At 27.6% G+C, this 16,092-nt stretch overlaps 2 protein-coding genes across 2 annotated transcripts in view; one reads left to right on the top strand and one right to left on the bottom strand.

Moving 5' to 3' along the window:
• Positions 1-16,092, top strand: part of LOC111026361 (limbic system-associated membrane protein-like) — an 85,939-nt gene that overhangs the window by 38,378 nt on the left and 31,469 nt on the right. The window lies entirely within an intron of this gene.
• LOC111026367 lies at positions 677-9,243 on the bottom strand. Its single transcript, XM_022304433.1, has 8 exons — positions 9,034-9,243; positions 6,676-6,846; positions 6,316-6,509; positions 2,980-3,130; positions 2,656-2,789; positions 2,465-2,593; positions 1,375-1,440; positions 677-1,309 (listed from the first exon to the last, which is right to left on the bottom strand). Exons 1-8 carry the CDS (start codon positions 9,134-9,136, stop codon positions 1,019-1,021), a joined length of 1,239 nt encoding a protein of 412 aa, XP_022160125.1. The 5' UTR covers positions 9,137-9,243; the 3' UTR covers positions 677-1,018.

Consider the following 16,092-nt stretch of genomic DNA (forward strand, 5'->3'; position numbering starts at 1 on the left):
TTGTTTTCAACTGTAAATTGAAAAATATAACAAGGAACTGTAAGTGAAAAAGTACCATCTATTAAAAATTTGACTATGCCACATTGTGTATTTTTAATATTCTTCAACTTTATCATAAGAATTATAAGATAGTATTTTCAGAGATTATATAAGAACATTATATCGACTTCTTATAGGTATGCGATCTGTGGTATTTTTATAATGATAGTAATAATAACTTTTGAAATTTTATATTAACTTCAATAATAATCATTTAATATTTACAATATTATTTAGTGTTCGGGTGTATAATTTGAAAATAGGTTTGTCGATGTGTCATACAATGTTTGGCAATTTAGTTTGAACACCAACTGTCAAACCTATTATATGTAAAGTCAATGATAATATCATAGCCAAGAACGAGACTATTATGTTTCCTATTTTTAAATAAGAATATGAAGTAATGATAGTAAAAGTTCTCCAAAATTTGTATTAACTTGTTTTAAAACTGTTTTGAGGACCTCGCAACTTATGTCAACTATGTGTGCATGCAACAGACGTCGCTGAAGTCTTAGTTTTATTATTTATTTTTCCGCTGATATACATAAATATTGCGAATAACTTATATTTCACTCTAACGATTTTTGTTGTATTTTTAATATGTAAAAACAATCGATAATTAAAAAAAAAACAAAAATTGTTGTATCGTCAAGTCTGCTGTAAAAACATGGATTCTCAATATATTTTATAATTTTTATCATTGATATATTTTGTACGAATGAAAATATTACAAAGTTGTGTAGGTATTCATTTACTTTATAGATCTAATCTGTTGTAATATCTAATTGTTTTTAAAAGTAAAATACTTTAAAAATGTACATTATCCGAGAATATATTAAACAATATTCGTAGAGACTTACAATAGACCTAGAAAAAAGCTTTTTGCACGTATAACTAAATAAAAATAAATATTTTATAGCACGACGCGTTGATGATGTACCCATAGTAAATTAAACAACAAGCATTTCAAAAACTATCGTTAATTAAATAAATAATTATAAAAAGAACCAAAATAATTATATATAGGAGCGGGAGAAGGTACTGTTGCAGTTATTGGGATATCTTGTGGGCAACTTGGATCTTCCGCTTTAATACTATTCAACTCTAAGCAATCTGTGATGGGGTCTGCTTCTGAAAAACCTCGTAACATCATCTTAAACGTTATAAACTGATTATTCATTTCACATTCACATGCTCCGGTGGGATCAATTGTATCGATATACTTTGGTATTATTCCCTGTGCTTTTAATTGTTGTTTCGCAAATTTGCCCTACAAATTAAAGAAATAATATTGAAATCCTTACATTTATCATATTACATTATATAAAATATTACTTTATCATATAATGAATCTGAATTATCAGCACACCAAATGTTCTTGTACTTAGAAGCTTCACAAATCTGAAATTTTTAAAACATTTTCTTACAAAACATTGCAGTTATTGGAATATTCTTAAAATTAAAAGTAAAACAATATCGTTAACACTTTGTGTAAAATACTAATACCTATACGTAATACTTAAGTATAATTAACACTAATCTTATGGTTTGTTTCAATTCATTGTGTTTGTAAATGGGTTAGCTGTAGTAGTACATATCTAATTAGTTTCTTAGTGTCGAAAAATGCATAATGAAAAAAAAAGCAGGGAAATTCGCAGTACTATAATACCGTTGATCTATAATAATCACTAATCAGTTACATGTACCCATCTAAGTTTTATAACCGAGATACCTTTGTAACTTGTAATTAGTTAAGTGAGTAATTTCCAATTAACTTTAAATAAAAGATATATTAACTTAAATTTACGTTTTATCATCGTTTACGATTTATATTGTAGTTTTTAAACATTGAAATATTTTATGATCCTAATGATAATATTTATACCTAATGATCATATCATGTAAGTGATGGTTTTTTTTCAAATTTTCATTAACCTATGATTATTTACTAATTGATATATAATAAAATTCAAAATTTAAACATAATTTTTGTTTTAAATAAATAGCTGAAAAAGACTAAAATAATTTGAAATTTGCTTCGTGTCTGGAAATTCTAATATAATTAATAATATTTTATCATAATTCACGGTTATTAACCACAACAAAAAAATCAAGTTTATCGAAAACTGGTAGATATTGCTAACGTTCCCGTTTTCCGTGGTATTTTGTTAGTTCATTCCAATTAATATGAAAAAAAATTATATTTCTTTATATTTCCTGTTTATAAAAAACCAAATTAAAAACTCTTCTAGAAACTACACTCAAACTTAAAGAATGAACATTTTTTTCTGCTTCTTTGTGGTAATAGACACAACAAAACTACACTTAAATCAATACAGTCAACGCTCCACTCAGAATCTGAAATATTTTTTAATTTTTTTTTCATATAATATGGTTTGATAATAAAATAAAATTATGTTTATACTTGTTGATAAGTCACTGCACATGCTGGCAGCTTTTCAGGTGTATCATTAGGTGTAGGACTAGTTAAAAATTCAACATAAATTTGATCCTTTGCAATCCTTGAAGAATATAAAGCTGTTGCTAATTGTGTCTGCAAAATATAAAAAATACCAATCTCATTTTTGAAAAATTGGATACCTACGAAACGTTTACCAATGAATTATTGACACCACAAATGTTGTTAATTGGAACGATTCCGCCTCTTAAAGTTTCAGAGCATGGATTAAACTTATCAAACCCAATTACATAAAAGTCCATAACTTCATTTAATAAATTAAAATCAAACCCTATCAATCAAACCATATACATTATTTTTATTCATATAATATAAATAAAATATTATTTTATTTTCATATTATAAAACATTTAACATATTATATAAAAATAAAATAATAATATTAGTCTGTACTGGGAAATGTATTTTAAAAATATAATTAATTTTTAGTTAAATTTGTTAATGTGAACTAATTTACTTACAATCCGGAGAATATGGATTGCTACTATAATATATCATATTGCTTGCATTTACATATAGTCCAATTTTTAAATCGGGAATCGTTTGTTTCATAACAGATACGTAATTTTGTAATTTGTCGTAGAAACCTGGATCAACATGATAGTCTAAATTCTAAGAACAAAAAAATAAACAAATTTATTAGTGTCCATTAAATTTTAACTAGGTACGTAAATATGCCTATAATAACTAATCTAACTTAACAGTAACAAAATATTTACGAATTCGTCTAAAATTGAATTACTAAATAAGAGTATCTTATGAAAGTAGTAGAGCAGACGAGAGGATTCTGGTAAGCGTGAGAGCAAAGTAAGACGATGGACAGGGCAAATCGATCAAATTAAGGTGAACGGTGGAGGACAGTTTTTGTAGGATTTCGAAATAGGCAATTTTCAAATTTCATGCAATTTCATGCGAGTTTTGTTAATGTGTGCGTACTAAGTGATCATTAGAGTTTGTGTGACTGTATGTAAAAGAAATAGAGGAGCGCCAGGAGCGCTGTACAAGTTACCATTTCGACGATTAGGGAGTGAACGGTAAACACTTTAAGCTCATTTGAATGTACTTTTTGTCCATCCTGCCGATCGACCTAATAATGCAATAATCTTTCAGAAAACTGATCTGAATTCGTTATAATGTCTACATGAGATCGATCAGTCCACATTTTAAGACTTATGATTTAAATTCCGAATAATTGACGTTTGAAAATTCCACAATTTCTAAATATTCAAACAACATTTATATTTTTTAAGGGGAGAGAAGGGTGAAATTGGGAAAAGTGGACTGACCGATCGAATTCAAATTAATTTTAAAAAAATATTATCGCATAACTAGGTTAATGAGTACGACAGACAAATGATTTGTATTTTTAGCCTAAAATAACTGTCCACCACCGACCTCCTTAATTGTTTTTTCAAGTGTCGTAGTTCACAACAATTATAACTGATATATCTAATAGGACTGCTTACTAGTTGCGTTCCAATGATAACTAAGAGAAAGGTTTAATCCTTATTACGGCCTGGGTATTAGTAAGTTATACTTGAAATGTAACAAAAGATTTTTTTGCATTGTATCTGAGTTTAGCCCAATCGTTTAATTAATATTCCCAGTTTTAAGATACGTCTATATGTCATACATTCATAGCTATATCATTACCTGTTTAAAGTAATAACAGACAACAATCGCTATATTGTTGGTTTATAACATATTATTAGGTATATTAATGTTTTATTGTTATCATAATTTTAATACAAGTCTATTGTTGACTGTTTAATAATGTCAATTACAAAGTTAGAAAATATCAAAAAATTCATATTTATAAAAAAAAAAAATACTATGAAACAGCGAAAACAACATTTTCAATCTACCTGGTGTAATTATGCTAGGTACTGACAGCCCGTATAAAATAGGAAGGGAAATTAAGTTTCATAATACATAATATTTATTTTCCCATTTTATATTTTTAATTAGTATATAGGTACCCAAAAAAAACATGGGTATTCCGTCCCAATTGCTATCGAACAATCACAGTAGAGTAAAATTAATTTTAGCATGCCAACATTATAATTTTTACACATTGATATTTTTTAATGGAAAAATTAATTTTTTTAAGCTAAATAGTTTTTTATTAACTATTAAGGCCATAATAACTATTATGATAATTGATTCATCGGTGTTTTTTCTCCTCTTCATGTTATTTTTCATTGGCACCGATTTTCTTATTCTAAAAGAGACTTTACTTCTTCCAGACGACATAATGTGGTTTTTTTCACGAAAAATTTAAATAATTAATCAACAATGATTAAATTAAATACAATAATATAATGATTTAATAAATAAAAGGGCAAATGGATCTGCAGTACACTAGGTAACCAATAGTTAGTTGTTATTCATATGTTAAATTTGAATTCAATGATAAATCATTGCATACCATATACGAACAATGAAAAATAAAAAATAAAAAGAAGAATCATATTATAATATTACGTATACGTATTGTATGATATTATTGTTATTAAAGTAATGTATTTATTGTTCGAAAACATTGAATTTGTAAATGCAATCTTGTGTAAAAGACTAACACTAAAAAATACAAGAGTAATAATGTACTTTAAAAATTTCAAGTAAACATGAATAATATAATATTTTAAATTCTTATTTTATATTATTCAATTTTCATTTTGTAATGGATATGTGAGAAAAAAAAGTAAGACTAAATATTATGTAAATCATGTGATTAAAACAATTGTTTGCAACTAAATGATAACAGGTAATAAGTTACCTAATAGTTTTATTTTAGAACGATATAATATAGTCTATGCATATCTAAATGTTAAGTGGAATATTTACAACGTCCATTTTTCATAGGTAAAAGCGTTATTCTTTTCTACAATATGGTACCCTCAAATAATAAGTACCTATAGCTACAATAACTAAATTGTAGATTGACGACAAATAGTGTAATCGCATACGCATTAGTCAATAATATCAATGATGTTGATTATGTGATAACGCAAACGACCGAGGACAATAATTATTATTAAACATTTATAGCCTTATAGGCTCAGACGCTTAGTGATAGGTTTACTTTATATTACAGTTATACCATAACTTTATGAATTCCTTACAATTTATTAATTTTGGCATGCTAAAATAATGTCAGCTCAATGATTTGCACGCCACCTATTTTATCTACACCCTTATTATTTGAGTTTCAAGTACAGCAATTACTAGATATTTGCTCAGTTTAGTACCTATGTGTATGCTAATTGTTTTTAGTTTAATTTATAACCATCATTTTTATCTAGCTTACAAATTCAGTGGTGCCCGGCCTATACACAAGATGTGGTGACTAGCAACTGCTATACCTTTAAAGAGTTTGTGGGGGGAGGAGGTGTCTATGCCTGAGTAAATTTAATTTAATACCAACTTAAATTAATGGATATTTTGGCCATGCTATCTGTATTAACTGGTACATTTTTTTTTTGGGGGGGGGGGCTAGGGATGGGCTCAACCATTTTACTTTTTGCAGTTATCTCTACACATTGAAAATAATAAGGGATGAATATTCAAATACAAATATTTAATAACTTTTGGTGGGTGGATAAAGGTAACTATATCTTGCTGCACTTGAAAAAATATATATTGCAGGGTGCCACTGTACAAATCTATGATAATTCTGATAGCTTAATAATTGTAATGTCTACAGCTTACCTATGGGTAATTCTAAATACATTCAAGATAAAATGTGTTATTTATGATTGTCTATTTAAATGTAGCTAAAATAGTTTGCAACTTACACCATCATAATTATAATTTAAATCTTTTAGTATTAACCCCGCAACTATATCAGATTTTATAAAGGATGCTAATTTGGAAGCCTCGGTTGGTACTTTTGATGTATTAGTAATTGCTTGCATCCAACTTTGTAAGGACCCATGACTGTAATATATATACAATTTCTTACCAGAATTTGAAAGATACTGCATATTATCTGTAAATAAAAAAAAACTATTTTAATGAGTAAATAATATGATATGTTTATTGCCAATCCTTATTTCTATATTTATAGATAGGTGCTTAAGCAATTCTGGCAGCTTCCTCGATGCCACAAAAGAAAGTTAGGTACCTATTTGTTTTCAAAAATGGTTTTTCCTTACTCATATCCTCATCGGAAGGATTAAATTCAAAATTTTCATTACATATTAATCCATCATAAATAAAGGATGAACACTCTATTGGTAGAGATGTAACGGGCATTGGAAGAACTGGACAGTAGAATCCACTTGGATCAAAACTACCTGAATACATACATGGTGATTTCCCAAGCACTGAAAACAAATAATTCAATCATATATTAGACACTTTATAATATGCGTTAAGTCCATGTTTATTTGTTAGATGTTTTTTTAAGTTATTTGAGATCATAGTTTTTTATTTATAAAATAGACGAATAATTTGATAAGTTTATGCAATATCAGTTTGCAACAATACCGAATTTCACTTTGATGTAAATTATAAATAAATAATATTAAAGGCTTCATATTTTCACCAAGTACTTTATACAATAGTATCTTCATGGCTAATGTACAGGCTATTATTTTCTGTGCACAGTTTAATTGCATGAACAAATGAACTAGTTTTAAGCTAAACCTATTCACACAATTCCAAGGTACGTTGGAATTGACGTGAAATGTTATAACTTATAACTAGTAAATACAAAATAATAATATAATAATATATATAGTAACAATATACATATATATAATTGCAATACCTAATATAGTATGATAACATTATAAATCATAATATGTGCGATGTGTTTGGCATTAACTAATTGAACCTTCCTTATTACTCCTAGAAAAATAAATTACTTATTCTACTGTAAATATCTTATACAATATCCTCAGAACTGATGACTGAGATACCGCTAAGAATCGTTTTTTGTACATGGATTTAAATGTCTTATTAATTATCATTGAATTCAAATTTAACACATGCTCCATTACACTGCCCAACTCAAAGACGAGATACATTTGAAACCCGGTACAAACCTGTTCTTGTTCCAAGTTTTTTTTTAATTTTCCTTATTTTTTTAGAAAAGATCTTTGCTATTTTGCAAGCTTATAAGAGTAATTTCTAGTTGAGTATAATTTATGGGGCGTGAGTATAGTTATTTGGTGAAAACCTGTCCGTTGAAAGAACTTCTTAAGTTAGTTTATTCATAGTTATTAATTATTTACCAATTGCTGCAATAAGTTGCTATTTCTATAATTTTGGGTTGTAGTAAAAATGTTGATATTATTGATTTAAAAATAATTATTTACATTGGACCAATAGTAAAATTGTATAAATATTTTACTTTTCAACCTTGCTTACATAGGATTGAACCCCTTATTTTACGTATTAATCAACTAATGACATTTAAAAACACATTTCTGTAAATATTTAGTATTTGTTTGAATGCCTTTGATTGCAAAGATTTTTGAACTGTCCCTCGATGTCAATATGTCATCAATACTCTCTGAGCTGTTTTAACTACTGAATCGAACTATGTTGGGTTCCAGGAAATGTAGGTAAACACACAAATGAAAAGAAATTTTTAAAACGTATAAGTTGTGTAGTATGCGTCGCTTCTCTCTTGGGAAAACACTCAGGTTACACGATATATGCTCATACACACACACACACACACGTATTGTTCCTACCCACTAAGCAAAATGTTTAAACTGTTAAAGGATTAAAAAACAAATGTTATATTCAATCGTAAACTTTAAGTTTTCACCAAATTTGTATATTATCATTTTCTATAGATAACGTTTTCAAAATATTTTGAAGCTTTTTGAGCTATTTATACACATTTGACATTTTCGTTGTTTCCCCTGTGAAAGTTGATAAATATTTGTTCACTCCTTCTAGAACATTGAAATTGTAATGAAGGATACTTCATACATTTTATGAGCCTTATTTTAAAATACGAGTATTTATGATTCCTACATAAAAAAATTTTTATAGACATTTCAAGTTAAAATGTTCACAAAATTAGTCAAACCTACCATAATTTTCAAATTATTTTGTAGATAAAAATATAAAAAATGTTCAATTCTTATGGCTAAGGCTTAAAAATTAAGGTTCTTTATAAATACCTAGTTCATACTGAAACTCAAAATATCGGATTATTATAGTAATTAATAGCAATATATTTAATTGATAATAGTCTGACAGACCGTCTCCTCTTAGAATCGTTTTTCGTATGAAATGATTTATTACTGTTTTCAAATTTAACCCATAAATTACAGTAACTTACTCAATGAATGACTCATAGTGTGCAGCAGAATGGTTACCTACTCCCGTTTTTTTTTTTTATTGGTATCACACCAATATAGCTTACAACCAAACTGTTTAATAATGCATAATTCGATGCATTTTAAACATTGTACATTGATATTTAATTGATTTTGTTATTATATTTAAATGTATATAACTTTATTAAAATGTATTATTTATTAACATTATACCCGGCATAATATGTGGCGGTGTTGGTATAATATCATCTGCAGCGTTGATCGGAATCCATAGATGTCGTAGAACAAAAAACATAAGTAATACAAAACTATTCATTTTATTGTTTTTAAAATCTGACAATATAACATAGGTTAGTTAAGTTATAGTGTTAAATACATTATAAACACAAGTTTTAGTATGAAAATTATCAAATCACTACACCTAACAAGTCAATTATGAATTTCCTATGCTTATAATATTTGAATAATAACAATACTACAATTGTGTAAATAAATAAAGCAATTACGCACATTGTCTATATACCAACTACGGTAGAAGTATAATATATTTGAAATAATAAATTATCAAAATAATTCATTGGTTGACTGTCTCGCATTTTAAAAATTATACTAACATATTATGAAGAGTACAAGTTCATACAGTTGATATTAAAGTATTGATTAAAATTAAATTGTTATACATTTATGTAATTAAAATAACTTAAGCCTTTCATGTATCATACTTAAAATATTTTGTATAAATCTTTAAATTTAAATTTATTTATTTGTTTATCGAATCGCCAATAACCTTAGCAGTTGAGGCCTATATATAAAAAAAAAATATTCAATTCTGTTTAATTATATAATAAAAACTCTATAATGCAAATAAATAATATTCTCTATTAATAATATTTAAGCAAATAAAAAGTCACTAGTCACTTACGTTTGCCTTAATTAGGGTAAGTGCGCGTCTTTCTACATCAAACAATTTGAAATTGTTCAAAATAAAATATTACCTAAGTATTATAGCAAATACCTCCTAGTTCATAAAAACGTTCATAACTTTGTAAAAACTTCCAAATTCACATAATTCATAATTATGTAATTATTATAAAAAATACTGATTTAAAATTTCCATAGACAACAGGTACTCAAATCACCAATCTCATCACAAGTCAGATTCATTTAATCATTTATTCACCATCGCTTTGAAAATGTGGTCCCCCAACACCTATACGAACTTATTTAATTAAACCTACCCCGGTGGGTAAGGCAAACATTTTCATTTAAGTAGGATGTATTATATGTTTATTATTTCTAAGATAAGTGTGCCCTGCGCTAATATCATGTGTGTATATATAAGTATAAAAAAAGGTCTAGGGAATCCCCATTCCCCATATCCATTACCGTGAATACGCCCATGTGCTATGCTAATTATTATTTGCATAGTTGTCGTATATAACATAGTTTAAACTTATATTATTCCTTAAATCTTATGATAAAGAAGTAAAAAAACCTGTTAATAACACCTGCTAAAATGTAATAAAAGTTTTGGCTAGGGGATAAGTGGTCATGTTTTTTAGAATTTACTATGGATTGATCATTATGCATATCATAATTATATATAGGGATGGTAAATATTCTCAATGTCCAACTGATTATTGCATTCATAATGATAATGTAGAATGCCATGCCGTGATCTGCAACCGTGAGAAATTATAAATTATAACCGAGTTTCCTATAGTGGTATTATCTTCACATGAAAGGAAACCCGACTTCAAAGCAAATTTCCTCAAATTTTAATAAATAAAATGGTGTATTATCAGATAAAATTTTATTCGACATTACAAATCTAGAAAATAGATTTCTTAATTCCTTAATAATTATTTCTATACTTTTAGAATTTTCTTCGATCGATTCAAATGATTTAGAATAACACCTTACAGCTACCATGAAATATGCCTGACTTGATATTTCATCAAAGTCAACTCCTAACTTAGAAAGGGCTACTCAGTGATTTCAAGTGTAATTATTGTTCTTTTACATTTCCTCTGTTATGTTAGTTGCATGACATATTACATTATTAACGTCATTAGACAAAATACCGAGTAGATTGTTTGTTTTAGCTTTGGCAATTGTTTTTTCAACCCCATATGATCTAAATGTAGTTTCAACTAAAGTATTCTTTTTAGGCCCTTGGGTTTTCTGTACCACTACTACTTGATTTCCAAACTAACTGTTATGTGTAACTTTTTTGATTGAAGAATTTTTCTATTTCTGAATGTATATTAACTATTTTTTTATACACATTTGAATTAATATTTCGCCCACTAATATACAATTATTTGATATACTCAAATTAAACTGTTGCCTTCTTTTGTTTTATATCATATCGATTCTTGTCATTGTCAGGTTAGATACAATATAATGCTTTTACAAGTTCTTCTATTTCATGAAAGTTGTCAATACACTCAATTTTCACACTCAATCCACCACTAAGATATATATATAGTCCGGAAAATATTTCAAGGCCTCGATTACTAACTATAACTCCTGATCTTGTCCACTTTTGAAATCTGGACATTAACCTTGTCACTTTTTTAAAGTTAATTTGCATAAATTTAATTACAAATGTCCTCTTAAAATAATAATGATAACTAATGATACCGCCGTTCCAAAGTGGTGCCTGGGCAATTACATTGAGGTGGATATTTTTAGGTTGGATTTAATGTGTACGTTCTTAACACGTGCTTGCTATATTACAATGTACATTGTACAGTTGTACTTACTCAGGAACTGGCTGCTCCATGTTTCGTGGTGTCGGTGTTCTCTGTATATTTGTTACTATAATATGTGTTAATTAAAATGTTAATAAGTTACTTTAATTTAATACCTACTTGATTTATTAATATATAATATATGAAATTACATTATATGATAAAATTATATGTACCGATGTGCTTCAGTACTACATTAATGTCCAGTGGCTTATATAGGAATTATTTTCACTATAAGCCAATTATATTTTTTATGGGGCTGGAGGGTTATAACTTAATACAATAAAAACATATACATAGATAAATTATTACATAATATGTTTCAATAAAAACTGAAATTTCACCATGGCCCAGATGTCCCGCTCCCTCCCTATTTAGGCTATAACAACAAATTAATAATGACAAATCTTATCACACAATAGTGTTAGCCTTGGTTCTGGCACAGTATCTTTCCTTACAGTTCAATCAATGCTTTTATTTTTATGAAAAAGTATATTATATTTGGTAAGAATATGTTTGATCATTTGGTATATCTACTCCTGTAATTATATTATGATGTCGATAATGTCAATGATTTTATAGTTCATTAAATTAATTAATTTGTATAAGTAACTTCTTTTTTTTATTAAATTCTGCTTAGTGTACCTACCACTACAATGAACTAATGAGGAAAACACTATTTAATTACAATATTGTATATATATATAATATTTTATATATACATATTACATCACGCATATACATAATATTTTTTTAACAAAACAGACATCTGAACACACATACATAATGAACGAATACCTAACACCCATCTGTCGCATATTGTTCAAAAAGAACAAACAGTTTTTATAGGTATTTAATATTAAATATTTTTATATATTTTGACGTTTTTATAATAAACTTTAATTAATGAGACATGAATCCATCCACAAATGTTGTGTTTTAATAAGGTAAAATTGCAGGTTATTCTGTTGAATTTCGAGCTACTATTGTGCAATACGATATTAAATAATGTTCGATAGAATTACAGTTTTTTTTTTCAAAGTCATCGGAAACACAAGACTCTAAGGACTTACGCAAATTGTTTTATTTTTTTTCTGTCACGCGATCCAATAAACTCAACTCTATTTGTTTAACTCCGTTGTCATTCAGCACATTCCGTGCCTTGGCGTATAATCAATTTCGTTGGAAATTAAATTGATTAGTTTTTAATGCAGTGCCAATTGAAATGCGAATATACCTGATTTAGAGTTTCTCATCTTCGAGTATTATCTTCATGCTTGCAGTGCCGCCGATCTAGTGAATCGATAAACATTTTGAAATTGGATTACATTATTGAATTTATCTTTAACTCTTAATCGAATGCATTTTTTTTTAAACTTTTGTCTCCAATTTTTTTTTTTTTAAATCGTTGATTTGGAAAATTCACTAACGCGAACCAATACGATTTAAATTCAAATAAAAAAAATGTTTGAATAATAATATGTAAACATATTGTGATATGTTATTTTTGCATTTGAAACATGTTCTTTGCATACTACATCATTATCATTTTTAAGCAGATTAATATGATATTATACTTTGTTAGTTTTTTGCTGAATATTATAAAAATAATAATGTACAAATATTGTACACAATATTATGACCAGTACACGCGGTATCTAAGAATATCTAAATTTGCCAATTACTTGTTCACGCCTGCCTAAAAGTTTGAACCGTCGATATTATCTGTGTGCACGTCACATAGTGTTAACTACAACACTAAAACTTTTCCAATGATAAAGACCTGGTTAAAATCAGTAATAAGTCATATAGCCAAGATAAGTGTGATCAGTTGCTAATAGATCTTATTGTCGAGCACAAAAAAATATTGATATTCTTATCTAGCCGCACATATCATAATGACTGAAGAATATTATTGATCAATTTGCACCAAATACGCCATGTCGAGTACACCTACGTCGTGTGTGAGTGTTTACCTATATACGTATGTATATCTATACATATGAACATTCATATACCTATGTGAAATATTACATAACTATTATTATTATAGTTGTCTCGGCTTTTTCGATAATATCAAATGTTTTTGAACTAAACCCCATTTTAGACAAGTTAACTCGATACGTGAAGTCTTGTTCAAACGATAATGTACATATATATGATACTATGTATTTATCATAGATATCTCGTCTCTACAGTCTGCATCACAATTTTTAATATTGCATGCTACAAAGCCGTCGTGTCATTTCAATGTCTTCGAAATTTCTTCGAATTCAATTCTGGTCACTTAACATAATTGGAATTTCTCTACACACGTCTTGGCGTTTCGCTTTTCACAAGCTCAATAACAAGTGTCTTGTTCGTCTGTGACATACATCCACAATATTTATTTTTCCCGACCTGTTTCACGGAACCAATCATATTAAATTTAATAATTTCAGCTCCGAGCTTATAGCGCGTTTTATTTTTATTGAAATCTTTCCACGTGCACGCAATAATAATATGTAGTTCGTAATAACATATCGTTCATTCCGAGGTTATAGATCTGAATAATATTATGTAGGTTTATAGTGTATTAAAGTTGGTATTTGGTCCCGAACCCACAGCTGGACGATCGCGTTTACGAAATAATATGTCGCCCATAATCCAAAAAATAAACCATTGATACCCGTAGGATTTGACGAGAGATTTATACGATTGTAAAAATAAAAAATAGGAAAGAGAAACAGTGCTACCAAATTTTTCAACCGTCGCCACCGTGGCGTGAGTATACCCTTTTTATTAACGGAACAATGCACAGCGCAGATATCGAGTCTAAGACAACAAAAAAATAAAATAAGATAAAATATCCTTCCCGGAGTGGCTTTGGTGTTATACAAATACAATGTATGGTAATGCACATTGTTTTGGACATTTCTCTCTGCCGCATGAGATAAGTTCCTTTCCTTTCCGGCAATTGTTGCAAAAATAAAAATAAATAAGAACAACAGCAGTATACATTGTGTTATATACAAATTATGCACAGAGGCTGTATCGTACATTATTAGATACAATTATCCTCTTGCAGTGCCTTACCTTTATAGATTATTTGCATTACATTCGCGTCAGCGATAGGCACTATAGAGTCTCGTGCTTATACGAAAATACTTCGAGTATAGCTATTATTTTAATGAGCCTTTTTTTGTTTTTTGACTAGGAAAGTTCTTTTTTTTAGCAAAATTTTCACTTGAACAGACCAAATTCAAGAATAATGTATTGTTATTTACTTTTCAGATTCATTGCTGTAATATGTATATAACTACTATCAAACAATTTTATTCTAACCTTAAATTAACTAACTATGCAAGGAATGTATTACATTTTACAAAACATGATTTAAAAAAATAAATAAATAACTATTTCGGACATGATAATTAATGCTACATTTTGTGACAACTAGGTAAACAATATTTTATTATTTTGAGATTATATTTACGAATTTACTTTATGAAAAATTTAATTTTGTATCACCCTCCTCATGACGAAAAATAAAAATGTTTGTCTTGGTTGCACTTATTCTTATGGTCTTCTCTTATTGTTACATTCTAACATTTAACAGTCACAATTTCAGTTTTTACCTTGATGACATAATTTAACTATGATAACAAGAGACAATGAATTCGAAACTAACATTCTTTCCTCTCAAGAAATTACTTCTTTATAATAGTCTTTTATGTACTCTAATAAGATATGTAGTTAAAGAAAAACATTGCTTGTTAATAACTCTTCAAAAATTTTTATGCGATATTCGGTTTATTTTCCATTCTTGTGCTTTAATGAAATTTCCAAGAAAATCGAAAAATAATGTCTTTTCAAATAGATAGCTGATAGGCATGAGTGAATTCAACACTTTAAAAACAACTTTTTTTCTTAAATATTCATGTGAGACCCCAATTTTATCAGCTGAATTCCAAATCAGTGACGATATTATGCAACTAATTTACAACCATTTTCAACTCCTTAAAGATATTAGTTTCAAAATAAGATGTTCAGTGTCATCGAAGATAAAAATGTTTGTATACGAATGTGTTACAATAGGTAAATAAATACAAAAAGAGTTTTAATAGTTTTGTCACCTAGCCCTTCCTACGTTGCACAAATGGAAAACACTATAAATAAAGATAATAATATTAATTTTAAGAAATCTTGTAAGCCAATATAAGTATGAAATTTTAAAGTTAATAAAACATGCAACTATATAATAATTTATTGTTTTAAATACAAACAACTTAACAAGTTCTGTAATATTTTAATTTTATACAAAATAAGCATAATTTAAAGTTTAAGCAACCTTAATATTTTTCTTATCGAAATAAGTATTATTTAATATTTTTAGATTAGTGATTTAAGTATTTATAAATTATTTTGAATAGTTAAAATATAATGAAACTCAAAGATTCATACAAGATGCTTTTTTAAAATGTAGGTACATATTATATTCATATTATATGTGCACATAAGAACATAATAAATTGTT

This window comes from Myzus persicae, unplaced genomic scaffold (genome assembly GCF_001856785.1).
Source record: "Myzus persicae strain clone G006 unplaced genomic scaffold, MPER_G0061.0, whole genome shotgun sequence".
Lineage (NCBI taxonomy): Eukaryota > Metazoa > Arthropoda > Insecta > Hemiptera > Aphididae > Myzus > Myzus persicae.

What these genes read in the sequence shown, in the direction of transcription:
- LOC111026367 (XM_022304433.1), bottom strand. Translation starts at nt 9,136, where the DNA reads ATGAATAGTTTTGTATTACTTATGTTTTTTGTTCTACGACATCTATGG. An exon ending in TAAATTATAATTATGATGGT is followed by an intron (nt 3,131 to 6,315) that starts GTAAGTTGCAAA and finishes TTTTGTTCTTAG; the next exon opens with AATTTAGACTATCATGTTGA. An exon ending in CAATCCATATTCTCCGGATT is followed by an intron (nt 2,790 to 2,979) that starts GTAAGTAAATTA and finishes TTTGATTGATAG; the next exon opens with GGTTTGATTTTAATTTATTA.